General features: G+C 32.5%; 1 protein-coding gene across 1 annotated transcript; it reads left to right on the top strand.

The window, feature by feature from the left end:
* Positions 1-81: 81 nt before the first annotated feature.
* Positions 82-27931, top strand: LOC126889613 (farnesol dehydrogenase-like). Its single transcript, XM_050658086.1, has 6 exons — positions 82-149; positions 11646-11750; positions 12141-12396; positions 23818-24026; positions 26239-26397; positions 27795-27931. The coding sequence occupies exons 2-6, from the start codon at positions 11655-11657 to the stop codon at positions 27834-27836; spliced, it is 762 nt and encodes a 253-aa protein (XP_050514043.1). The 5' UTR covers positions 82-149; positions 11646-11654; the 3' UTR covers positions 27837-27931.

Below are 27931 nucleotides of genomic sequence, written 5' to 3'. Positions count from 1 at the left end.
AATTTATATAATACGATATGTTATTAATAATTCAGGAGTAGTTAGTTTTTAAAATAGGAGTATTTCGTTGAGAGATTCATTTTTAGTATCAGCCCTAAACACAATTGACAAAAAGTGTTTAATATCAAATTTCATAGAAGAATACTAAGGTAAATATATTATACAATTTGTTATATTACATTTTTTATAGAATGCTCTGAATTCTTTCTCTTTGTCAGGTTTTCTGAATATTTAAATTCCTTATTTAAGTAGTTTCGTTTCTATCCCTTGTGTACCCTCCTTTCTTCTCGTCTCTTTGTCTGGTAAACAAACCATTAACAGGTGTAAGAAGAGCACAAATAATCATAAAGTAAATATTTTCATTTATATATTTTCTTTAATTCTATATAGTTTAAGGAGATGTTACTATTAATTTTTATTACGAAGGATTCCACAATTTTCACTATATTTATTTACTTCAACTGCCCTTTCCAGTTTTTTTTGGCAATCCCCTTCCTGCAGATTTCTTCTTTCCATTTGTAACGGTTCTATACGTTACGGAATCATCTTTGAACTCTTTAATTATTGTATGTATATAAGATTGGATTTTTTTCTAAAGCATAACACAATATGATTCTCGTCTAAAACAAAGTTTATTTAATTTTTACATAACTAATATTAACTAATGAAATACTAACCTAAAACAAAGAATCGACAATTAAATGTTCATGCTTTACATTTCTTATTATAAGAACTTGAATTGTCTTTTAAACTTTTAAATATTAAATTATATTAAAGCAAATTCATTTATGATTGTAATGACAACTTGCCAAAGTCAGTGTCACCACAAAGCTTACATCACCCCCCTTCGAAATGCAAATTTTCTTCGTAAAATTTAGCCGCAAAATTAAAAGTCAGTGAGCATAGGAATGAGCTTTGTGACATGATACAATCCAATTGATCTTGTTCCACGACCGGTATTTATTTTAAAAACTGAATCCGATATTTTTTCTTCTATTTCAAAGGGACCAATTCTAATTTCATCCATTTTCTTTTTATTTAATTTGTTTCCATAGTCAACAAATACCTTATCTCCTTTTTTAAAATCATACTGTAACCTGTTCTTATTTAATAAAGATTTATTATATTCATTCGATTTTATTGACCTTTGGAGTGCTATTTTTCTGTCTTCTTCCAAATTGTTGGTTAATACATGTTTTTCTTTTAGTTCATGGGGTAACAATCTGTAGACTCACCAGATAGCAAATATTTAGGAGAAAATCCTGTTACAGAATGGTTTGTTTCATTATATCTATTTCTACACTCTTCTGCTACTTTTGACCAATTTGTTTTTCCTTTTGACTCATTGATTTTGCATCTTATTTTGTTGACAATTGTCTGATTTAGCCTTTCATTTAAACCGTTTGAAAACGGTGCGTCTACCGCTGTAAGTATTAATTGAATATTTCTGTTATTGAGGTAATTTTTGAATTCAACTGAATTAAATGCTGGATATTGATCTGTAAGCAAGATGTCTATTGTTTCTTCTTTAGGAATTTTTTCTAAAAGTTTAATGAAGTCTCGAGCATATTGATTCTTGGAACATAGGATATATGTATATCTAGTAAAGTGGTCAACTAATAGATGTTAATATCGTTTTGTTGATCTTTGTCCTCCAAATCCTCCTATTGTGTCCAGTGACATTATTTGAAAGGGTTTAGTAGCTGGGCCTAATTGCGACATAAAGCCGTATTTTCTATTTAGTCTTGTTTTGTTTTTTATACATATCTCGCAGTTTTTGCATATATTTTTAGTATTTTCTGATAGATTTGGTGCAGTATAAAAGGGTTTTATTTTAGATTCTGTTTGATTTATTCCAGTATGAAAGTATTTTTCATGTATCTTTTTGATTATCGTTTTACTGTAATCTTCAGTTAGGACTATTTTTTTCATATTTTCCCACTTTTTTTATAATAAATTCCATCTTCTAAAACCATGTTTTTTTCTAATTTTTTTATTTGCAAATTTTGTGCTTGGTCATGTTTTATGTCATGAATATCAATAATATTTACTGTTCTTAAGTTGTCTTCATAATTTTCATCAACTTCCAACACCGGATTTCTGCTGAGACAATCCGCTTCTGTATTATTTTTTCCTGGAAAATATTTTATTTCACAATTATATTGTGACAGATAATGTGACATATCGCCTAATTCATCGTCAGGTCTGTTTCTTATATTTAACTTCTCTAAAGGTTTGTGATCTGTATAAACGGTAAAATAGTTTCCAATCAACCAATGTTGCCAAAACTTTATGCTCTCTTTTATGGCTAAACATTCTAAAAATATCGCTTTTTTCTTTTTTTGAGATTCATTTATTTTTTTAGAAAAATACGCAACTGGTTTTTCTTCACCATTGTGTTGAATTTGTTTCAAAACTGCTCCTATTCCTATGGCACTGGCATCAGTATAAATAAATATTGGTGCTTGTGGATCATAAATGGCTAGTATGGGTTTGGAACATAGATAATCTTTAATTCTCCGGAATGCATGCTCACTCTGTTCTGTCCAATTGAATGTCTGATCTTTTCTCAGCAATTTATGTAAAGGGTCAAGAACTATCGAGACATTAGGAATATATTTTCCATAAAAGTTAATTTTGCCCAAAAATTGTCGTAATTGTTTTCTATTTTGAGGAATAGGGAAATCTTTTATTGATTTTAAATTGTCTTTTAGAGGTGAGATCGTATTCTTCTGTAATATATGTCCTAAATATTTAACAGAATCACTTGCAAACTTACATTTTGTGAATTTTAGCCTGAAACCTTCTTCTCGAATAGCCTCCAGCAATTTTTTTAAGTGTGTGATATGTTCATCAAATGTCTTAGAAAAGACCAGTATATCATCAATGAAATTTACTGCAAATCCTGTCAGGTTATTTTTTCTTATAATATTTCCCAAAATTCGTTGAAATATGGCTGGAGATGTTTTAAGTCCGAATGGTAAACAGGTCCATTGGTAATGTCCTTCTTGCGTTACAAATCCAGTTTTGTGTCGGTCTGTAATTTTTAATGGAATAACCCAAAAAGCTGAATTTATATCCAGAGTTGTAAAATAATTACAATTTATTGTTTTTGTTATTAAATCTTCTATGAGCGGAAATGGTTGTGATTGAGGTATAATTATTTTATTTAAATCTCTGAAGTCTATGCATAATCTACTTTGTTTTCCTTCGTCTCTTTTAAAAGCTAAGGTAACAGGTGCCGCAAATGGACTGTAAGATTCCTCAATCAACTCATGTTTTAAAAGTTGTGAGATTTGATTTTCTATTTCTATCTTGTCTTGGAGTGAACATCTATATGGTCTTTTATAGCAATATTTATCAACTTGCAAATCTATACAGGCTTCATATTTCTTCACTTTGCCAGTATCATATTTATTTTTAGCAAAAATTTCAGTGTAACTATCCAATAATGTGTTTATCTGATTTCTTTGATCAGTGTTTAAATGTTCTGTATCTATATTAAATTTGTTGGTATCTATACCCTCATTAAAGTTCACTGCATATTCTTCTTCTTCTATATTTATTTCCATATTTTCAGTTTGTTTATCTTCAAACATATTTTTACTACTTATTTTGAAATTATTTGTATTTTGTATTTGGATATTTAAATTCTCATCATGAGTCAACCCAAATTTTTGTATTGAATCTAATCCTAGTATTAGATTATACTCAAAGTTTTCATTTTCAAAGATAAATGCATTTATTTTCTTCTTTACATGTAATAACTCTGCATCCAGCATAATCAATCCTTTAGTTTTACCTCCTCCACTTATTGTTTTTATTGTGTCATAAAAATAATTAGGTTTTATATTCGTCACCTGAACTAATTTTGAATTTATTAATGTTATTCGTGAACCAGGATCATACAGCGCCTTGACTTCTAATTTATCATTTAACATCACTGAAATCTCAATTAGTGGAGGAAATTTTAGTTTTTTGAATCTTCATTACTCAGTTCAACTTCTAATAATGAATTAGAATTTACGTTTTTATCATCTGTCATTTCTTTTTCATAGTTATACCAGCAAACATTCTCTTTATGAAATCTATTTAATTTTCCTTTCTTCTCACAAATTCTACAAGATTTCTTTTCAGTTCGATTTATTTCTTGGTTATTGTATTTATTTCCAGTGCTTAAGTTTTTCTTTGTGTAGTTTTTTTCTTGTTAAATTTTCTAGCCCTCTTATGCAGTTAAATAAGTCATTTGCATATTTAAGACTTTCTCTGTCTATTCTATCCGTTACGTAGTTTGGTAGACCGGTGGCAATCAAATAAATCAGGGTCGGTATATCTATGGATTTGTTTATTTACAGCAACAGTCTCTCTTTTTTTAGAGCATATTCTAACATTGATCCTTGTATATACTTAAAATTCATAGCGTACCTTATTGGTGACCAGCCTTTATCAGCAAATGTTTCACTTAAACTTTCTTTCCATACAGACCAATCAGAATCTATAGTATGTTTGATAATCATTGAAGTGTACCAATCTACGTAAGTATCGTCTAATAGTAGTTTTAGAATTTCTATTTTGTGTATATCTTTATCTATTTTTAAACGTGTATGTTGATTTCTTTCTAATTATCTAATTTTCTCGCAAAGGACTACTTACGTGACGTCACATTTCGGCGTACGGAACTTACTTGTTGAATCGTTCCTTGACGTCTAATTCGTGTTTCGTGGTAATTTGACGTTCTACTCTTTCTCTCCTTTTAAGGAGAGAGGAATAATCGGCACTTGGCTGTTGGCTGTCGAATAGGTTAGACAAAAACGAAGGATTGATTTCCATATTTTTATTCAACTAAGTTTAATTAACTTTCGGATGACCAAGCGGGGGAAATTTTGACCTCAGCGTATGTTTTTCTTTAATAAATTCAAAGTAATTTCAATTTTTACCTCATTATTTTTTTATTTGACTTTAATATCATTCTAGATATCCTCATATTTTAAAATAAAGATATTCCCTATATTTTACGAATTAAAAATATATTCTGAAGTTGATGTTTAGTAAAATACCGTCTATTGTATGTAATTCCAAGTAGTTTTACGCTAATGACGTCGACTTTGCAAAGTAACAAGACACTTACTCAACATACACACTATACATGACACTAATACTCATGTTGTGACTGACTGAACGACATAAAGTCCATGCCATAAAAATAAAAAAAACTTAATTTTTTTGTTAATTGTCATTTTTGACATTTTTGACCTGGGTCATTTCCCCCCCCCCCTTGGTCATCGGTGTACAAAAAAAGGTTGGTCATCGGAAGGTTAAAAACTGAAAAGTTACCACCAATGGTTGTCTGGAGTAGGGTGACATGTGTGTGACACAACTCCTCTTGGAGCCTGAATAGGAATCATCCGGTGAGGGTTCTTTTTTATAATAATTTTTTGTTAGCCTTGGGATGTTTTTTGGTTATGGAATATTAGAAATATTAGTTTCATTCTTAAATTTCCTTAGTGAGCCCACTTAAGTGAAGTATGTAGATTATTTTGATTTTATTTAATATTCATTCAAGGTAAATTATAGGTATATTAATGTGTTTTTGGTTTTACCTAACCAAAGATTTTTGAAGTCCTCAACTTAATATTGAAAATAATTACCATTACTTCGCTGTAGGTTTTAAACTGATTGAACATCCAATATTTTTATAAATTCTACAAATCTCTTGCAAAATTCTACAGCAAATTATATTGCCCGTTTTAATAGCTACTTTGTTATTTTTGTAGCATGCTTTTACTGCTTTCATTAATATTCGTGGAACTTCGATGTCTTCCATTGCTTCCCATAGCTTGGTTCTAGGTATCGAGTCATAGACGATCTTAAGATCTACGAAAGCCAGGTGGACAAAGCCAGATGGACGGATCTATGTTTGGCAATTATTTTTTGTTCGACCGTGTAAATATGCTCTGAGCATGTTTTTCTCGCTGTGAATCCTGCCAGGTCTTCTCCAATTTTCTCCTTTATATGTATTTCTAATTTTTCCTTTATAGTCTTTCCATGCAGATTCCCCGATGTTTTTTGAAGTTTTTTCCATTTCCTTTTTTATATATTGATGTCATATGCTTGAGGCTTGAGTCCTTTCTGCCAGAAACTATTCTCCATTCAGTGATCACTCAAAAATTGTGTGTATCATGCGGAATAGCTTTTTCGATCCGTTTTTTATCAATACTTCTTCTTCTTCTTCTTTTGGCATCCTAACCCTGGATGGGTCTTTGCCTGTCTGGCTATGTCCTTCCATTCAAATGTCTCTTGTCCCCTTCTCCTCCATTGTCTTATATTCATGGTTTTCAGGTCGTCTTCCGCGTCATCCAACCATCTTGTCCTGGGCCTTCCTTTCTTTCCCCTTCCTACCGGCTTCCAGTGTAATATTTTCTTTGTCGTTTTCATATCTTCTTGTCGCTGAACATGTCACAGACATGACAGTCTTTGACTTTTCACAAATCTTACAATATCATACCCTTCATTCAGTTCAATAATCTCATCGTTTCTCCTGATTCTCCATGTACCGTCTTCACTCAGTATCATTCACTCAATTTTCCTGAGTTGAGCTTCATCCCTTTTCGTCATCACCCAGGTTTCACAACCATAAGATACTACAGGTCTAATCAAGGTTCTGTAGATAGTCATTTTGGTTCCTTTGTCTAATAATTTCGATGTCATCAATCTTTTATTAGCTTATAGACAAGACGAAAACGGCGGGTTCGTTGGGAAAAATATTCCCATGAGATTTTTTTGCATAATTACATTCGTGAGACATCCCAGAATAAGGTTCAAGAAGTCGCCGAAGTGAAAAGTGGGCCAAATTTTTTTTAACAATTTTTTTAATCAAATTGCCAAAATCAGTATTTTTGGCCCGAAAAATTTTTTTATAGGTTTTTTGGACCATTCTGGATAAAAAAGGTCTCTTATAATTTTTCTCTAAAGTTGATCGTTTTCGAGTTATAAGCAATTTAAAATTGAAAAAAAAAAAACGAAAAATGGCGATTTTCAAGGCCTCATAACTCGGTTAAAAGTTATTATTATGAAAGTCAGAAAGTGACTAAATCAAAGTTTAATTCCCCCCCCCCCCCTACAAGATCCCGAATAAATTTTTGTCATTATTTTATTACTAAGCTCTTATTTTTAAGTAATAATATTGAGCGTCATCCACGTGGTAGCCGGCCGTAAATGCTGAGTGCGAGAGAGATACCACTCCGGCAGTCCAATTGTGCATCTTACTTGCACTCACATTTACGGCCGCCTACCACGTGCATGGCGCTCAATATTATTACTTAAAAATAACAGCTTAGTAATAAAATAATGACAAAAATTTCTTCGGGATCTTGTAGGGGGGCATTAAACTTTGATTTAGTCACTTTTTGACTTTCATGATAATATCTTTTAACCGAGTTATTAAGCCTTGACAAACGCCATTTTTCGTTTTTTCCAATTTTAAATTGCTTATAACTCGAAAACGATCAACTTTATAGAAAAATTATAAGAGACCTTTTTTATCCAGAATGGTCCAAAAAACCTACAAAAAAATTGTCTGGGCCAAAAATATTGACTTTTGCAATTTTATTAAAAAAAATTGTTAAAAAAAATTTCGCCCACTTTTCACGTGGGCGACTTCTTGAACCTTATTCTAGGATGTCTCACGAATGTAATTATGCAAAAAAATCTCATAGGAATATTTTCCCAACGAACCCGCCGTTTTCGTCTTGTCTATTAGTATGTACGATTCTCACTGGAAATACGTGCATTAATTTCGCTACTTACGGAATTATTCTGCGATTGATTTTTGAAGTCATATTTCTTTAGGCGCGATTGAGAGTAAAATTTCATAATAATGCGCGCATGCGCACACAGACAGTATGGCGTTTAGTTGCTGAATCTTTCAAGTTATGTATAAATATATCAGTGCAAGAAATAGTGTGAAAAGAATATATTAGTGTTTTTAGTAAATGTATTATTTATTATAAATTTTGTGTCTTTGGATTTGTCTTCCTTGGGAATCTTCTTCTTCTTCAAATGCAAATCCACTAATGGATGTTGGCGATCACATTTTCCATTAACTCTCTGTTTCTTGCAATGTGTATCAGTGATTGTATGTCGGTAATCCCTGTCCATTGCCTTATGTTTCGGAGCCAGGACATTTTATTGCGTCCTATTCTTCTCTTGCCTTTAATTTTACCCTGGATTATAAGTTGAAGGAACTGGTATTTTTCGTTTCGCATGATGTGACCCAAATATGCCGTTTTTCTTTTCTTGATGTTTTCGAAAAACTGACGTTCTTGGTTGATTCTTTTAAGGACATCCACATTTGTGACTTTCGCCGTCCATGGTATCTTTAGGATACGGCGATAAAGCCACATTTCGAAGGCTTCTAATCTGTTTATATCCCTCGTTTTGAGTGTCCAGCCCTCTATGCCATATAGCAGCACCGACCACACGTAGCATTTAGTAAACCTTAGTCTCAGTGTAAGGTCGAACTCTGAGCAGCTCAGTACCTTCCTGAATTTTACGAAAGCTTGTCGAGCTTGCTCAATGCGAAATTTTACTTCCCTGTCCGATGCCCAGTATTCAAAAATCCACGTTCCTAGGTATTTGAATTTGCTCACTCTCTCAATTGACTTAGTATTCAGTGTTATGGTGGAGTTTTCAAATGCATCCAAGTTTCTGGAGATGATCATGAATTTGGTCTTTTTGGTATTAATCTCTAATCCCATTCGCTTACTGTATTCTCCGATTATAGTGACAAGTTGTTGAAGATCTGCTATGTTGTCTCAAATTAAGACAGCATCATCAGCATATTGTCTGTTGTTGATTAATACTCCATTCACTTTGATTCCCATCTCTGCATCTTCCAAAGGCTCTTGAAATATGGCTTCCAAATAAATGATAAATAAAAGAGGGGAAAGCACACATCCCTGCCGAACACCCCTTCTTATATGTATGGATTTGGATACAGAATTGTCTATTTTTAATTGTGCTGCCTGATACCAGTACAAGTTTTCAATGTATCTTATGTCTTTTTGGTCTATATCAAGCTTCTTGAGGATCTGCATTAACTTGTGATGTTGGACACGATCAAACGCTTTCTCGTAGTCTAGAAAGCACAGGAATACGTCCTTCCTCTGATCGTAACAATTTTGGACCAACACCTGTGTTGCTACTATTGCTTCTCTTGTTCCCAAACCTTGCCTCAACCCAAACTGAGAATCACTGATGTTCCATTCATATTTTTTGTATAATCTTTGATGTAGTATTTTTAAGAATATTTTTAAAGTGTGACTCATCAGGCTAATGAGTCTGTGATCCTCACATCTTTTTGCATTGACTTTTTTGGGTAGGGGAATAAATGTAGAGGGCAACCACTGCTGAGGATAGCAACCAGTTTCATAAATAAAATTAAATATTTTATGTAGTGCTGAAATTCCCCTTTCATCTAGTAGTTTGAGTATTTCTGAAGGGATTTCATCAGGTCCAGGTGCCTTATTGTTTTTTGAATATAATATTGCCTTTTCTATTTCCTCTTTAGTAATTGACGGGCCAGTCAGCTGGTCGTCTGTATAAACTTCACTCATAGGTCTTTCGTCATGAATGAGCTCCTGAATATAGTTTTCCCATATATGAATTTTCTCTTTTTCACCTAGCACTACCTGGTTATCCTGATTAACTATAATAGTTGGTCTTCGTTTTCTGTATATTCCAGCAGTCTCCTTAAGCTTTTTATGTAAATTCCGATTGTCGTGCTGTCGTTGTAAATGTTCTAGATCGATACATTGTTGCTTAAGCCATTCATTTTTTGCTATTCTTATCTTTGCTTTTATTTGCCTGTTAATGTTTTTATACATATTGCTGCCATCTGGGTCATTCTTGTGTCGTCGTCGTTCATCCATTAGTAATAGTATTTCTTCTGTCATCCATTTTTGCTTCTTGTTCTTTGGTTTGTACCCCAAGTTGCTTTTCATGATGTCTGTTACAGCACTTGTAATCGTATTCCATGTTGGTGTTAGATCTTCGGTAATGGTTGTCGTCAATATTTGAATTTGTGTGTTTATTTCATTACTTATTTCTGCTTGTATCATTGGATCTTTCAGTTTATCCAATGCGACCTGTTGTTGAGTTTCTGATGAGAATGAAGTCTATCTGATTTCTTATTATGTTCTGAGCTCTATCGGCTGGAGATTTCCAAGTATAAAGGCGACGGGGGTGGAGTTGGAACCATGTGTTGGTAACTCTCATGTTTTCTTTCTGACAAAATTGTACAAGTCGGTCACCCCTTTCGTTCCTTGTTCCATGACCATAAGGTCCAACTACGTCTTCAAAGCTGCCTTTCCCTATTTTGGAATTAAAATCTCCCATAATTATGTTAACATCATGTTTCTTTGTCAATTTAAGCAATTCTTTGATTTCACTATAAAAGTTTTCCACCTCTTCATCTGCTGCATCTGCAGTTGGTGCATAGACCTGTATGATGTTGAGATTATTTGGCTTCGCTTCAAGTTTTACCAAGGCTGTGCGGTCGGAATATGGTACAAACTCTGTGACAGCTCTCATCAATTTTTTACTTATCATAATCCCGACGCCTTTTCTATGATCGCGGTCGTCATTGCCTGAGTAAAAGAATGTTCCGCTCTCTGTGGTGCATTTATCGGATCCAGGCCACCAGGTTTCTGAGATCCCCAGGATATCTAGATCGATTCTGCACATTTCTTGAGTCCTTGGGAATAAGATATTTTATAATAATAGTAAGTATATTTAAAGTATTTTTGTATTAAATTTGTCAGTGTGTATGAGAAATCTTGTAACCTGGCAAAGCAAAAGGGACATAGCTCAGTGGTAGAGCGTGTGACCGGAGATCAAGAGGTCCCGGGTTCAAATCCCGGACGATTCATTTTTTTTTATATTTTTGGTATCATTTTAATAAAAATGTTTTAAAAGTGATAGCTAAAGAAAGTTAGTTTAATATTTAAATAAAATGCAAATAACCTGTTAAGTATATTAATTTCGTTGAAACCATAATAATAGAAGTATAACTTTTTACGTGCGTACAAAGTACACACACATTCTTTTTTATATAGTGCGTAAATCGTTCAGCTGGACATAGGGAACATACATTGTATATATTTAGATACATAAATACATACATTGTATTATATTAAGATAATTGTGGCAACTTCGCTCTCTCAATGACAATATAGTTGTTAGCATTAAGGGACATCATTAACCTCAAAATTGACAATTAATTCCGGGTGACACAAACAAACGTCAAGATATGACATTGTAGTAGAACTATTTTTGACCTAATGGGAAAACTGTGTCTTTAATTTGGAAATTAATTTTTAAATAAAAGATATTTTAAAAATGAAAGTAAAATTATTAATTTATCAGTCATAATCTTTGTTTTTGATTTATTTATGGACTGCCTTGCATTCAAATCACTCATTCTATTCGTTCTAACAGCTCTATTGCACCAGAAACTCGTACTCTAACAGAAGTTTCAACTAACACAGGTTATCGCTGTTGCCACAATGATCTCAATCTATATTCCCTATGTCCAGCAGAACGATTTACGTACTGTATAAATACTACACAACTATTAATTTTTCTAGGTGAAAATCATGGAGAGGTGGATTGGAAAAGTGGCAATCGTTACTGGCGCTAGTTCTGGCATTGGAGTTGCCGTTGCAGAGAGACTGGTAGACGAAGGAATGATGGTAATGACTTCTTATATTATACGTTTACTTTTTTGATATTATTCAAGACAAAACAATATAAAATACGATAATTAGGAAGATATATAGGAAGAAAAAGACTATCGTGGCTTAGAAATATCCAACAATGGACAGGGCTAAATTTTGAGTAGCTAATAAGAACAGCTGAAGACAGAGAAGAGTTTGGAATTGTAGCAGCCAGCCTTCATTGAGGAGAGGGCACTTTACGAAGAAAAAGATAACATGTTCCTTACAACCGATAATAAAAATTATAAACTAATACACAAAAAGGTTTCTTGTATAATACTCTGTTAATATCTATCGTCCATTAAAATTTGAATAACAAATACTATGTAAGATCTGATACCTAATTCATTGTCCATTTGTTTAAAGGTAGTTGGTCTGGCTAGAAGAGTAGACAAGATGGAAGAATTAGCTCGAACTTTAGCTAATAGACGAGGAAGTTTCCATCCTATTCGCTGTGACGTTTCTATTAAACAAGATATTCTAGATGCGTTTCAAACAGTCAAAGAAACTCTCGGCCCCATACACGTCTTAGTGAATAACGCTGGCATCGCTAGAGTTACTCATACTCTATGTAGTGGAGACTCCGAAGCGTGGAATGAAACATTTTTGGTCAATGTGTTAGGTAAGTCCACACACGGTGATTACAAGCATACTAGATTTATTTCTTAACAAAATTATTTAAGATCATGGCATCTACAAGCAGGATATATCTTATATACCTACTTAGATTGTCTTCCTAGTTCGTCGTCCAATACGGACATTGTGCTATCTTGAATTTTCAATAACTTCTCTTAAACCGTTTCCATCTTTCTCTATTCTCTCCAACTCTGAAACAAAGGTTTAGCGGAGCTCTTTTGTAATGTGATCCACATATATTTTTGGTGATCTTGCCCGGACTCTCGGTGCTTGCAGCATTCCCTGCAATGTTCTCCAGCTAGACCATCTCTACCCATCACATGACCAAAGTAAGCGGTGATTTTTTCGGTCATAATGTTTCGAAGCTTACTTGTAACATGTGTAACGTTGGCGTTTAATTCCATGCTCCGGGTAACAAAATACAGTCGAAGACAAAGATTTGATTTTTAAGACATTTTTATTTAGAATCAAAACATACAAAAGATAAGATAATTAGTCTTAATTACTCGTTAATTTCGTTAATAAAATATATTTATAATCTATGTATCGAACTTTCGGTTCGGGTCGATGTGACGATATTTGGTATATTCATGAATAATATCGACGATCACGTGAATTAGGAATTACATTTATTAATATGAAATGGTCGTATAGGGAGAGGACATCTCGCTCAACTCACCAGGGGGAAAGACATGTAAGGAATTACGATCACCGTGTAACGATAAGCGTTCGAAATATCGTTACGAAATATGCATGTCAAAATATTAATCAGGTAGGACTTAATAGTATGCAACCAGGTATACGTTCACTCGTATAGAGTGTTACCTAAATTTGGGACCAATTATAAGTATTTGGTTGGTAATATGTTTAGTGAATTTGGATTTTATTGGTTGGTTCATGTGTCAATGACCGTTTCCGCCTGCGTGATGGGGCAGGGAGCAGCAACCACGATTGATGGTCACTTAAGCTTCCGCCACCACCCGCTACTGACGTTGATCTTCCAGCGACCATTGTCTTGACATCATTTTATTTTATTTCGGGAAGTATTATTCAGCTTGGGGATTCAAGAATTTAAGTTGGAAGGAAGTTTTTGTTTATGTTGAAATTTGTAAAGGAAGTGAGATTTTAGTTTCAATATCGGAGAATTCTGGACAGTGGGTAAGTCGCCATTATATTTTTTTCTTGTCAAGGAAAAATGACCATTTTCTCCTCTTCAAACCATACTTATATCAATAAAATTGTTATTCTATAATCATCAGGTCTTAATAGTCCATATCACTATCAAATTTATGTCCTCTACTGAGAAAAATTCTTTAAAATCTTATTTCCCGTTCAAAATAATTTCTGAATCATTGCCATTTTCATTTGCTTTTTAGTAGCTACGTCTGTAAAGAAATCCGTATTGCAACATCCATATTCTACAATCATATTTTGCAACAAGTAATCCTTATCCATATTTTAGTTGTTCAAAAATATTTCCTCACATGCCTTAAAAATCAAGGTCAATGACACTTCGCATATATACGTCAGTAATTCATCTTTTTGTTTCAAGTTCCTCTACAAATTTTTTTATAAGTTTTTACCTTCCTTACATGCCCTGTTTCAAGTTCCTCAACGGATGTAATATGACTGAAGGACTTTTGTTTCTTTTAGTCGCTGGAGGAGAAGAAGATTAAGTCAAGTATCTGATTAAGTTGTTGGAAATGAAATAAAAAATAATAATTTTGGAGAATTATGGAAATTTTGGTGTATTTATGGAATGATTTTTGTTTTTTTATGGAGTATTAGCTGATTTGCCGGTACTGAGAGGTACCTCCTAGTCGGTGACAAGTCTGCCACCCTCTTAGGGTTGGGGAACCCGGAAGATACATTACTTTGGCATCCAATCATCATCCTTGAAGGAGTTTGGAGAAGAAACCCATCGTCACTTTGTAAAAGCGACAGGTTTTTATAACTAAATTTGCATGTCAATGTGTTTTAATAATATTTTCCACTTTTACTTATATAATATACCCTCATTTTTTCCTAAAACATAATTAACATAATATTCAATAATTTTCAACAAATTTTATATTTCACCCTTGTCTCATTTATTTAAAATAGTCTGGGATTTACAAACTATCTGTGAAGGTACTGTGCACAATATCTGGTTTATATCCTATTTAATAATATTTATTTCAACTAAAAGGGAAGTTCCCTAGGTTGGCTGTATACCATATAGTTAAAAAACTCTAACAAGAAGTAAAACCACTTCTATGTAAATTGGTATATTTATTAAAACTTGAAAATCCCAATGGATTGAATAAAATATGTCCAATTCAGAACGTTTTCAGACCTATCGGTCCATCATCAGTGAATCTACAATAAAATAAGTAATCCCACTATTAGAATTGAAAGATGGTTGAAATTTTTAAAAAGCTAAAAATGTGGTTAGATTACTTACGTGCATACTTGCTAAATAGCCCCAGAACCAAACAATGGTTGAATTTAAAATGCAATTTACATTATTTAAAAATAATATTCAACAGGCTAAACGCCGATGTTACAGGATATTGCCTATGGGAACATGGTGAAACCCTACCAAAACCTCAATCAACCATCTTAGGCCAACTTTGACTATAAAGTGACACTAGCATGTATGTAACTGTTTGAAGTGACGTTGACAGTAGAGAAAAAGGTAGTAGATTTTAAAGTTAATTAACCAAAAGGTCATGACCCACAACAAATGATAAAAATTTTAATATCTGAAAATGTCTAACATTTTAAATCTATTGGTTATTGAAAAGAACTTGTGATATACAAAATTAATTTAGAATATAAATTATTTATATTGACTGTATACCATAACATTAGATTGATCAAATTGATAGAAAGAAAGTTGAGCTGCTGTCAATAATAATAAAAAGATAAAAATAGATGAAGGTGAGAGAAGAGAAAGAATCAGTATTAGTTGGAATGATATTGTACAAAATGAATAAATTGGTGGCAATTTAATCTAGTCTATATTGTATTGGTGGTTGTATATGTAAAAGGAAAATATTGTTATTTAAAAAATAAATGCAAATTTTTGTAAATAATGGATTTGAGTTAGGATACAGTCAAATAATTAAAAGTGTGTAATATGTGAATGAAAAAAATTGTAATTATTATGAGATGTTTTATTTTTTAATTTTATTTCAAAAGTTTTGAGAGAATTCTTGTGACAAAGTGAGGGTATGTGAAGTTAGAGATAAAGAAAAGTATGATTATAGCTGTTAAGTCCAGTTGATACACGAATGAAATTAAAATGAAAATAATATTGAAAGTGTACTGAATAAAATAAAACCAAAGTAAGAAAAAGAATATTGATATAATTTAATTGTAATGATAATGGATCTGAATGAGAGAACTGAAATTAAGTCATGTGATGTTAGTTGGAGAGGTAAATTTTTTTTTTTCTTGGAAAAGTCAAAGACAAAAAGTAGAGGGCTGTGGTGTAGGGTATAAAGACAAGAATTTTAAGGGAAAGAGAGGGATAAAGAAAAGATGAGGTGTGGAATTAAACTGAACGAAGTAATGAAATGAAAAAGAAGTAAAAAGATGGTAGGGTGAATTAATGAGGTGATGGTTAATAGGGTTCAGTAGTTAATAATGTTAGTCGGGTAAAGGAGTTTGAAACAGTGAAGGATAGAGGAAATTTTGAAAAAGAAGGAAGAGAAAGTTGAAAGAGAAAGAATAGGATAAAAAGAGGAAGTTGAAAAATAGGAATTATGAGAATAATTGGCGGTGAATGGGGACAAAGTTGCGGTTAAGGGATGTTTGTCTATTGACACAGTTGGGACTCTTCTTCATGTCCTTGCCAATCTCCAAATCTTCGTATAAGTCTAAACGGAGTGTATTGTTTTGTTGAATATTGTGTATCAACTGGACACCTTCAGGAATCTTAAGTTCATGTTTATTGACTTTTAAGTGGTGTGAAAAGGCAGAAGTGGTATCTCTCTTGCTGTGTTCAGCAGATCGGGTAGAAAGGGATCTGTAAGTTCTGCCGATGTAGGTGGCATCACAATCTGAACAAGAGAGTCTGTATACCCCACTCCGGTTCATATAATGGATAGGATCTTTGGTATTAGTTAAATTTTTGCTGAGAGTGTTATTAACTTTGAAAGATATTTTTATGTTGTCACAAGAATTGGAAATGATATGTTTGACTCTTTCAGATAATTTGGAGTTATTGAATGGTAAGGAGGCATAGATGGGAGTAGTTGTGGATGATGTAGAGAAAGCGGATTGTTGTAGTAATTTGAGTTCTCTTTTTTGTTGAAGTTTAGTGATGATGTCTGGGTCATAACCATTGTTGACTGCAATCTGTTTGATAATATTCAACTCATTGTTGAATTCAGTTACGGATAAAGGAATAGAGTTTAATCTATGTATAAAACTGCGAAAAGCAGAGAGTTTATATGATAAAGGGTGATTAGAAGTAGAATGGATAACATGATCTGTCTGTGTTGGTTTATGGTAGATACCAAAGTTGAAGTGGTCATGTAGTCTGGTAATAGATAAATCCAGAAAGTTAATGGAGTTAGAAGACTCTAGTTCCATGATAAAGGTGATATTAGGATGGATTTGATTAATTTTGTGAAGTAAGTTGTGAGCTGAATCAGAGTTACCAGAAATGAGGACTAAAATGTCATCAACATAACGGAACCAGTGTAAGATCTCTGGATTTTTTATGATATAGTTGGATTCTAAGTGATCCATAAAAACATCAGCTAAGAAAGGGGATAAGCAACTACCCATTGCTAAACCGTCAGGTTGTTGATAAAAGTTGTTATTAAAAACAAAGTAATCTTGAGATAGACAAATTTTGAGAATGTTTATAATACACGAAGTGGTGGTGGAAGTGACAGAATTATTTAAGAGGAGTGAATTAACCAGACTAATCGATTCATTTTTTGGTACTGAAGTAAATAAATTGCTAACATCAAAAGAAAGCATAACAATATTTGGATTAAGATTGACAAGTTGAAGTTTTTCAACTAATTGGCGAGAATTCAAAACAGTAAACTGTGGGGTAAAGTTGATAAAGTTTTTATGGTGTTAAGAATGAATTTAGATAAAATAGAAACTGGAGTGTTAATGAAGCTGACAACGGGACGAATAGGAATGTCAACTTTGTGTATCTTTGGTAAACCGTATAACCTGGGGGTGAGTGGATTTGATGGAATTTTAGTATATGGTGCTTCAAATTCAGAGAAGAATTCAGTAAATTGCTTTAAGTTGGTTTTCATCTTCGAAACAAAAGATTTAGAGCGATCAACGGGAAGAGAAGTAAAGTTATTGTTGTCTAGGAAAGAGGTGACTTTGTCAATGTATAATTGTTGGTCTAAAATAACAAGGCAGTTACCCTTATCTGCTTTGCTGAAGATGAGGTGATGGTTTTGGATCTTATTTTTGATAGATTTGAGTGTGGAGAGAAGGGATTTAGACTTATTATATGAGAAATTGGGAAAAGAGAGAGATGAAGAAGTTTGTGTAGAAGTAGAAGGGGAGCTGATGTTGGTAAGAGAAGAGTTATTGTTGGAAAGAAATTTCGTTTTGAATTTGTTGATAGTTTGGATGCAAGAGTTTCTGATTAAAGTTTTTTGTGTGAGTGAAATGGAAAGATTCTGAATAACCATGTCGGTCTCTATGGAAAGACTCTCAAGATCTTTGATAGATAAATTGCTAGGAATGGAGTGTTTGAGGCCGAGGTTTAAGAGTTTTAATTCGTCATCAGAAAATTGGACATTTGAGAGATTTTTGATTCTTTGGTGGAATCGAAAATTGGAATAATTTTTATTACGAGAAGCTTTTTGTTGATCAAGTCTAATCTTATTGTTGATTAAGTGTTTTAATTTATTATTGACTCTATTAAATTTAACTGAATGTGAATGATCTACCTTATCCTGAACGTCTGACATAAAAGAATTAAGATTAATAAATTGTAAAGTTTCAAGTAGAGAATCATATGTTACCTTTAGCTTACATTCTATGTAGTTGAGTTTACTGTAATGTTTACAAATCTCTTTCTTCATGAGTTTAATCTGCATGGAGGTCCTGATGTTAGGATGTATATTATTGGATGTTCTAACTCTACAAAATGTTGGGAAGACTTTATGATGTAAACATCTTGAAATGAACCATATGTCCAGCTTTATGTTGCTCCGTTGTGTGGCTAATCGCAAGTATTGTAGCGCCAAGTTGACCATACTGTCATATATAAACTAAAAGGGAAGTTCCCTAGGTTGGCTGTATACCATATAGTTAAAAAACTCTAACAAGAAGTAAAACCACTTCTATGAAAATTGGTATTTTTATTAAAACTTAAAAATCCCAATGGATTGAATAGAATATGTCCAATTCAGAACGTTTTCAGACCTATCGGTCCATCATCAGTGAATGTGCATACTTGCTAAATAGCCCCAGAACCAAACAATGGTTGAATTTAAAATTCAATTTACATTATTTAAAAATAATATTCAACAGGCTAAACGCCGATGTTACAGGATATTGCCCATGGGAACATGGTGAAACCCTACCAAAACCTCAATCAACCATCTTAGGCCAACTTTCTTTTAAATTTTAAATTCAACCATTGTTTGGGTCTGGGGCTATTTAGCAAGTATGCACATTCACTGATGATGGACCGATAGGTCTGAAAACGTTCTGAATTGGACATATTTTATTCAATCCATTGGGATTTTTAAGTTTTAATAAATATACCAATTTACATAGAAGTGGTTTTACTTCTTGTTAGAGTTTTTTAACTATATGGTATACAGCCAACCTAGGGAACTTCCCTTTTAGTTTATATATGACAGTATGGTCAACTTGGCGCTACAATACTTGCGATTAGCCACACAACGGAGCAACATAAAGCTGGACATATGGTTCATTTCAAGATGTTTACATCATAAAGTCTTCCCAACATTTTGTAGAGTTAGAACATCCAATAATGTACATCCTAACATCAGGACCTCCATGCAGATTAAACTCATGAAGAACGAGATTTGTAAACATTACAGTAAACTCAACTACATAGAATGTAAGCTAAAGGTAACATATGATTCTCTACTTCTACTCTTCTCTCACCTTCATCTATTTTTATTTTGTTATTATTATTGACCGCAGCTCAACTTTCTTTCTATCAATTTGATCAATCTAATGTTATGGTATACAGTCAATATAAATAATCTTATATTCTAAATTAATTTTGTATATCACAAGTTCTTTTCAATAACCAATAGATTTAAAATGTTAGACATTTTCAGATATTAAAATTTTTATCATTTGTTGTGGGTCATGACCTTTTGGTTAATTAACTTTAAAATCGACTACCTTTTTCTCTACTGTCAATGTCACTTCAAACAGTTCCATACATGCTAGTGTCACTTTATAGTCAAATTTGGCCTAAGATGGTTGATTGAGGTTTTGGTAGGGTTTCACCATGTTCCCATAGGCAATATCCTGTAACATCGGCGTTTAGCCTGTTGAATATTATTTTTAAATAATGTAAAATGAATTTTAAATTCAACCATTGTTTGGTTCTGGGGCTATTTAGCAAGTATGCACGTAAGTAATCTAACCACATTTTTAGCTTTTTAAAAATTTCAACCATCTTTCAATTCTAATAGTGGGATTACTTATTTTATTGTAGATTCACTGATGATGGACCGATAGGTCTGAAAACGTTCTGAATTGGACATATTTTATTCAATCCATTGGGATTTTTAAGTTTTAATAAATATACCAATTTACATAGAAGTGGTTTTACTTCTTGTTAGAGTTTTTTAATATTTATTTCATTTCTCAGGTATTGTCAGGTTTGTCACTTCCGATCAGACACGAGATTGCCAGCCAATCTTGTATTCCTCATTAATAATAAGTTGTACATACATCTTTAGATCAATTAACTGTTTTGACATAACAAATTCATTACATAGTTTTTTTTCCTACTGTAAAACCTGCGTTATCGACAGGAGCGTACTAGCCTAGTACGTCCGGTGGTTAGCTAGTGTATAAAAATTGTATATAGGGTTTATAGGTATATTTCATTAAATTTGTTGGTTGGAAGATAAGTTGTGTTCCTGGGACGGCTTTACTAAAATATAGTTCATTCGATTACATGAACTCAACCCCAACTCAAGAATATCCGCCACAAAAAAATTCATAGCATGTGATCTGTCTTTAAAAAGACAACCACATGCAACGGTGGCAGTAAAATTCTCGTGCTAGAGATTCCATAGTAAATCACGAGGGAAAACCAGGAAAAAACCTCGTGATACTATCCTGACATCGTAAGTATTTGGGCTTACTTTTAGTTTACTCTCAAATCGAATACCAAATTCTGACTTTAATGTACAGGGTGAGTCACCACTAACGCGACGGAAGATTACATCGAAATGGTGAAGGATTTGAAAAAAAAAAGTTGATAAAAGCTACATTTTAAAATTATTTTGAAATATAAAGGGTGTCCCAATAAATGGCGGCGTATCAAAGTTATATTTTTTCTTACGGAGCACCCTATATTTTATTGAATTTTTAATTGTCGGTAAAAAATAAGGTATAGTTTCATAAGGCTTCCCTATACCTATGTACAGAGTGTTTTGAGTTATGTTGACTTTTCTTAAAATGTAAAGTTTTAAAAGAAGGCTTATTCTCAAGTTATTTACGAAATTATAAAAACATTACTTTTACATCTAAATAGTTGGATATTGGTTGAATGTATTCCATGATTAATTATTACACATTTGTCTATAGGGTGTTCAAAATTTACAGTTTCATTAGTGGAATATTCAATGTGTCATATGATGCTTATTTTAAATAGAACACCATGTATATTAATAAAAAAGTATACTAAACAAATTTAGCTCTTTCGAATGGTATATGGATGTCCTATACCTAGGTGTTATAGTTTTTGCGTAATTTACAATTATTTAAATTCTTAATCTGTAAATAGATTTTTAAACAAAAGATGTAGTTAATTAATGTCATTGTATAACATTATCATTTTATGACAATACGGACTGGTAACCATCTTATAATTAATGCATTCCATGCTTGATTATTACACATTTATTTACAGGGTGTTCAAAATTTACAGTTCCATTATTGGATTATTCAATGTAGTATAATATGATGGTTATTTTGTTAGAACACCATGTATATTAATCAAGGATTATACTAAACACAGGTTGTTCCTCTTTAGAATGGTATATATATGGTATGTGTTCTATAACTAGGAGTCATAGTTTTTGCGTAATTTACAATTTTCTTAAACGGTACATCGATATTACAAATATTTTTATAGTCACTCTCGATTTTTAAACCCATCATCTTGGCATAATTGTTATAGAGTGTAGTTGTAAATAAATATGTAGATATATTTTTATTTGCTGATTTATAAAATAAATTTTTTCGGTACTAGGTAGTAAAATTAAGAAAATAACTAAATACAAAATGAACCACAACTTACTATAAGTAAAAAATTATCAGTTATGTAATACATGTTCAAAATGTTTATACAACAAGCGATTTTAAATGATTTGTTTACATTATTTAAAATAGCTGGTGTTAAAGACGCAAAAGCGTTCGAAATTCTTAATTTCATAAAAATGTCATCTGAAGTAGTAGGGTAGGAAGTGTAGCATTTACAATATTTTTAATATAACCCCATTTAAAAAAATGCATCTTGGTCAATCCTGGTGACCTAGCTGGCCAAATATATGGGCCGAATCTATCTATCCATTTATTTCTAAATTTTATGTTGAGGTTGTTCATAACATCACGTCAAAAATAAGCAGGATTTCCGTCCAATTGAAGCCACATATTTGTAAGCACGCTAAGTGGAAGGTTTTAAGAAGGATCCAAAAAACTTGTTTTAAGAAATTTAAAAAAGCTGCTCTATTCAGATTTTCTTCAAAAAAATATGGATCGATAACGTACTCGCTCAGAGTACTGCCCCAAACATTAACACTTCATCGGTGTTGGTGATCAACAGTAAAAGGTTTGTTTATTGTATCATAATAAAATGAAAGCTATGTCTATTAACTAGACGATTATTATGAAAAGTAGGTAGATTCGTCTGTACACAATACATTCTTAAAAAATCAGGATCTTCTCCAAATCCTTAAGTATATAAACGAAAAGTTAAACGTTCCTGTTCTGTCTAATGCTGGTGTAGTTAGGTTTTATACTGATGATAGTGGTTTTTCCTATGTATTCTACATACACTCGTTTGACTGATTTCCAATTGACTCGAAATTTTTCACGTACTAATATTTGGGTTTTCCGTAACAGAAAGCAGGATATCAAGTTGGCTCTGCCAAAGCCATTTTTAAGTAAAAAAAAAATTTGAATAGCATACACCGATGTTTATATTTTTGATAATTACCAGACCGTACTGTCATAAACTGACAATGTCATACAATAATATTAATTAACTACATCTTTTGTTTTAAAATCGATTTGCAGATTTAGATATTAGATTAGGAATATTAGATATTAGATTTAGATTAAGAATTTAAATAACTGTAAATTACGCAAAATCCATATACCATTCGAAAGAGGTAAATTTGTTTAGTATAATTATTTATTAATATACGTGATGTTCTATTTAAAATAAGCATCATATGACACATTGAATACTCCACTAATGAAACTGTAAATTTTGAACACCCTGTAGACAAATGTGTAATAATTAATCATGAAATACATTTAACCAATATCCAGATATTTAGATGTAAAAGTAATGTTTTTATAATTTCGTAAATAACTTGAGAATAAGCCTTCTTTTAAAACTTTACATTTTAAGAAAAGTCAACATAACTCAGAACACTCTGTACATAGGTATAGGGAAGCCTTATGAAACTATACCTTATTTTTGCGGATAATTAAAAATTCAATAAAATACAGGGTGTTACATAAGAAAAAATATAACTTTGATACGCCGCCATTTATTGGGGCACCTTGTATATTTCAAAATAATTTTAAAATGTAGCTTTTATTAACTTACAAATTATTCAATTTAAATTTTTTTAAATTTTTTACCATTTCGCTCTAATCTTCCGTCGCGTTAGTGGTGACTCACCCTGTATATATGCTATTTTAAATTATAAATAATATTAATAATACATATATTATATACATAATACTAAAATATAAAATATGTACGAACTCGATATGTTACTGACTTACTAATCGTGGTATTTTCTTTCTATTGACTTCCTCTTTCAGTATTGGTAACCACATCCTACTGCATTCTACCGAGGAATTTGCGACACAATTGGTTTCATTAACATAATTAGAGCCGTTTCTTATTTAAAGTGGCTTTTATTTCCCATTGAAAATAGTTAATTTCAAATAACTTTCTTGTCTGTTGTTTTAGGATTGTGCATTTGCACACGAGAAGCAATACAAAATATGATAGAAAACGAGGTCGATGGACACATAATCCATATGAACAGTGTCCTTGGTCATAGCGTTCCCAAAAATTTGCTTTTGAGCTTGTATCCAGCCACCAAATCGGCAGTAAAAACTTTGGCAGAGTGTTTAAGAGTAGAATTTAATGCAATGAAGTCGAAGATTAAAATAACGGTACGTATGTATATTTTACTATATTTAACCGATAGCTTCATTTGGTTATGTTGATCGTGATACAAAGTACAACGAACAGAGCACTGAGACTTGCCAATTGGGAATTTTTTGTTTATCTACCGAGAGCTTTCGCAAATGTGTGTATATATCTTCTATCCTTATGTGAGTGGGTCCTAAAGGGCTTGTTATTTCTACGAGGTTAGTATTCTAAAAGGAACGCTTCCTATTTGCTTGAAGAAAAAAGCTTACAACCAATGCATACTGCCGATAATAACATACGGTTCCGAATCCACAACTTTGACTAAACATTCTGCAAACAAATTGAAAATAACCCAAAGGAAAATGAAAAGGGCAATGTTTAGAATAAGAAGAAGATATATGGTACCATATAGGATAGTGTGTGAGAGAGAGAGAGGACGAAAGCGACAGATGTCATAGAAAAAATTGCACAAGCCAAATGAAGATGGGCTGAACATGAAGCGCATTTAAATGATAATAGATGGACCAAAGACTCATAGAATGGAGAACTAGAGAAGATAAAAGAAACCGAAGTAGACCACCAAAAAGTGGTCCAAAAGTTATTTCCAAGTATATGCAAGAGGTTGAGAAGTGATGATGATGATGTTGATGATGAGTGGAACAGTTTGTACAAACAAAGGGTTAGAAGATATAGGACACATCTGTAGAACCTCTCGGTTAGTAAACAAAACATTCTCAATTGGGAATTTCCCTCGTGTACATGAAAAATCATTCACATTTTAAATTTTCTTGTGCGCAGCAAATTTGTTTACGTTTCCTTTAAACAGGTCGTCGCTGTTAAATTAAATCGACGTACCTATCTGCAAAAATTTAGTTTTCGAGTTCTTGGTGTCAAAATTTTTTTATTCCTTCTATTTGTATGTCAATCAGCCATATCAGATATGGCGTTGGGCCGGTATGTATTTACGTTAAAATGACCACTTTGTTTATCAAAAGACAGATCTAGTGTGTAATACGCCAGTGGCTAAAACTTTCAAGGAGAAAAGACGTCCATCATTTAAGTAAAACTGAATTATCTCATAATAGTACATTTTTATAATTACTCAGATATTACTTATTGGCAGATAATCCGGTTTGTACATAACATGAATGCGTTTCTAGCTCCTTCAACTAAGACAAAACCGGCATATTGTGACATAAAAGCAAACATTACACTGAATTTAAAGTCATACTGGCATATCTGCATATTTCTCTTAATTTAATTAAATTCTGATTTATTTGCAACTACTGCTTCAATAAGCAGTAATTTTCTAAATGTTATTCATGTATAAGGCGGCACTGAGGTGAACCAAACTGACGTCAAATGGAAAATATTGCATGTGAAAACTTCTCTGGTGAAAAATATGCATTTTGCAGATATGTCGATTTAATTTCACAGCGACGAGGTGTATAGGTACTATTGCTATATGTCTGTACTCTATTATGCATTTCCTAACATTAGCAAATACTATCTTCTCTATAATTATTATTTATAGACTATAACTCTCGACTAATATATAGATTCGGGTTAGAATGTCCTGCGACGTTGTCCGATGCCCAATTGCCATCGCGTCCTATCATCACAATCGTCCTCTGTCAATCCTCGTTCGCTCATTGATCTTCGAACTCCTTCCATCCACGATTTCTTTGGTCTTCTTCGTTTCCTGTGTTCCGGTGGTATCCATTTTGCTACTTTCTTTGGTAGTCTTTCTTCTGGCATTCTTTGAACATGCCCATACCATATAAGCTGTTTTCTATCTATGCAGTCGGTCACAGTTTCCTTTAGACCCATTTCTTCCTTAATTGTGTTGTTTCGAACCCTATCAAGTTTCGTTTTTCTAGCTGCTCTTTTTAGTGCATCCATTTCTGTGGCTTCCATTTTCCTTATTTGATGTTCTTTCAGACGCCAAGTTTCAGATCCGTACAGCAGTGTGCTTTCTATCATTGTGTCATATATTCTTAATTTTCTTTGTTTTCCTATTTCAGTTCTCCGTAAAATTCCATTCAGAGATTTAATTAATTTTCTAGCTTTATTTATTCTACTGTTTATCTCTGCATTATCCGTTCCTTCTTTGTTAGAATTTGTTCCCAGGTATTTACAGTCTTCACATCGTTTTATTGTTTTATTGTTTTCCAGTTGACTAATACTCTCGACTAATACAGAAGTTTATAAGTTTTACTTGTATTTTTTCAGAATTTGAGTCCTGGAATCGTGGCAACTGAAATTTTTGAAACCAGCGGCGTATCTGCTGAAACTCTTCAAGAAGTGATGGGCGGAGAGGTGCCTGCTTTAGATGTTAAAGACATTGCAGACGGTGTTGCGTACGTTTTGTCTACACCGCCCAATGTTTTGGTAATTTTGTATTTTTTATTAGATATTTCAATTTTAATCCAAATAAGCCACAATGTTACTTTAAAACTAAGTTTATTTGAGGGTTTGATTTCCATTTCCGAAGTTCATAATTCACAATTTACAATCCACAATTCACCATTTACAATTAAAAATTCACGATTCACAATTGTATTCACAATTCTTATTTCACAATTCTATCCCAATTCACAGTTTACAATTCACAATTTAGAATACACAATTCACAATTGATAATCCACAACCAAAAATTCACAATTTATATATATACACCGTTTTTTTTTGGCGTCAACGCCCTTCCGGTAGAGATCTATCGAGGAGTGTCACCGAGCTGCAAGCCCTTATCCCTTGCCGTACCGCTCCTCCATAGGCCGATCAGACACCAGCTTATTCCAGACCAAGTCGTAGATTCTTTTTCGAATTTTAGACTACGACGTCAGCCTTTTTATTTTTCTATTCACCGGGCTGAACCGCATATCCACTATAGATTTGTCAGTCGTGCGCCTCAGTCCGCTTGGCTAATCTGATCGACAATTCACAATTTACAATCCACAATTCACGATACACACTTTACAATTAAAAATTTACGATTCACAATTGAGGCGTTCTTTGCAAAAACCCCAGTTGTCATTATTTACAACATTGGAGATATTTAAAAAAAAAAGTTAATTAATTGAACCCTATTAAGTTTACGGAAATTCTCAAATTAGTGATTTATTATTTTGATGATTACACACAGTTTACAATATAAATAACATTATTTTTTCCTTTTGTTTATTTATGAAGGACATTTATTCATTTGACATCTGGGGTTTTTGCAGGAATTTTTCATTAATTTATAGGAAAAACGATATTTATAGTAATAAACCAAAATAAAAAATTAACGAAAAATGGTGTTTACTTATAGAATCACACAACACAACTATTCGAAGGAACTTTAACCTATAAAAATCGACTGACAGCCAAGCGATAAAGTTTCCCGCAAAAACACCAATAGTCATTAACAACTATGGTTTTGAAGGGAATTGCGCTTGACATATGGGGTTTATGCGGAATCGCCTATATTTTTGTCGCTTATATTTTGGACTACTGTGATTTTAATGGAAGTTTCTTACGCAAGGAACGTAGGTAATTAGTCCTTCAATCCATAGATGGCATAAGTCTATTTCAGAAAAAAAATGACAACTGGGTTTTTGCAAAGAACGCCCCAATTGTATTTACAATTCACATTTCACAGTTCTATCACAATTCACAGTTTACAATTCACAATTTACAGTTCACAATTTACAATTGACAATCCACAACTAACAATTCATAATTCACAATTATAATATTTAATTGTATAGAATATATTTATTATTACTGTGCATTTACATTTTTAGGTAACTGAGCTAACCATACGGCCTCTTCACGAGAAAATTTAAGAAACTACTGAAATTGTTTTGTTATCTAAATGCTTCACTGTTTTTCTATGATTGTTATTGTTCATGAAAATAAACGATAAATTATAATATTGCAA

Source organism: Diabrotica virgifera, chromosome 8 (genome assembly GCF_917563875.1).
Source record: "Diabrotica virgifera virgifera chromosome 8, PGI_DIABVI_V3a".
In the NCBI taxonomy this organism is placed as follows: domain Eukaryota; kingdom Metazoa; phylum Arthropoda; class Insecta; order Coleoptera; family Chrysomelidae; genus Diabrotica; species Diabrotica virgifera.
This window is presented reverse-complemented; position numbering and strand designations above follow the sequence as displayed.

Bases quoted from the DNA above. Each gene is read 5' to 3' on its own strand.
- LOC126889613 (XM_050658086.1), top strand. From the start codon at position 11,655: ATGGAGAGGTGGATTGGAAAAGTGGCAATCGTTACTGGCGCTAGTTCT. The intron at 12,397-23,817 runs GTAAGTCCACAC...CTGTTGTTTTAG, and splicing joins ATTTTTGGTCAATGTGTTAG to GATTGTGCATTTGCACACGA. The intron at 26,398-27,794 runs GTAATTTTGTAT...TTACATTTTTAG, and splicing joins CTACACCGCCCAATGTTTTG to GTAACTGAGCTAACCATACG.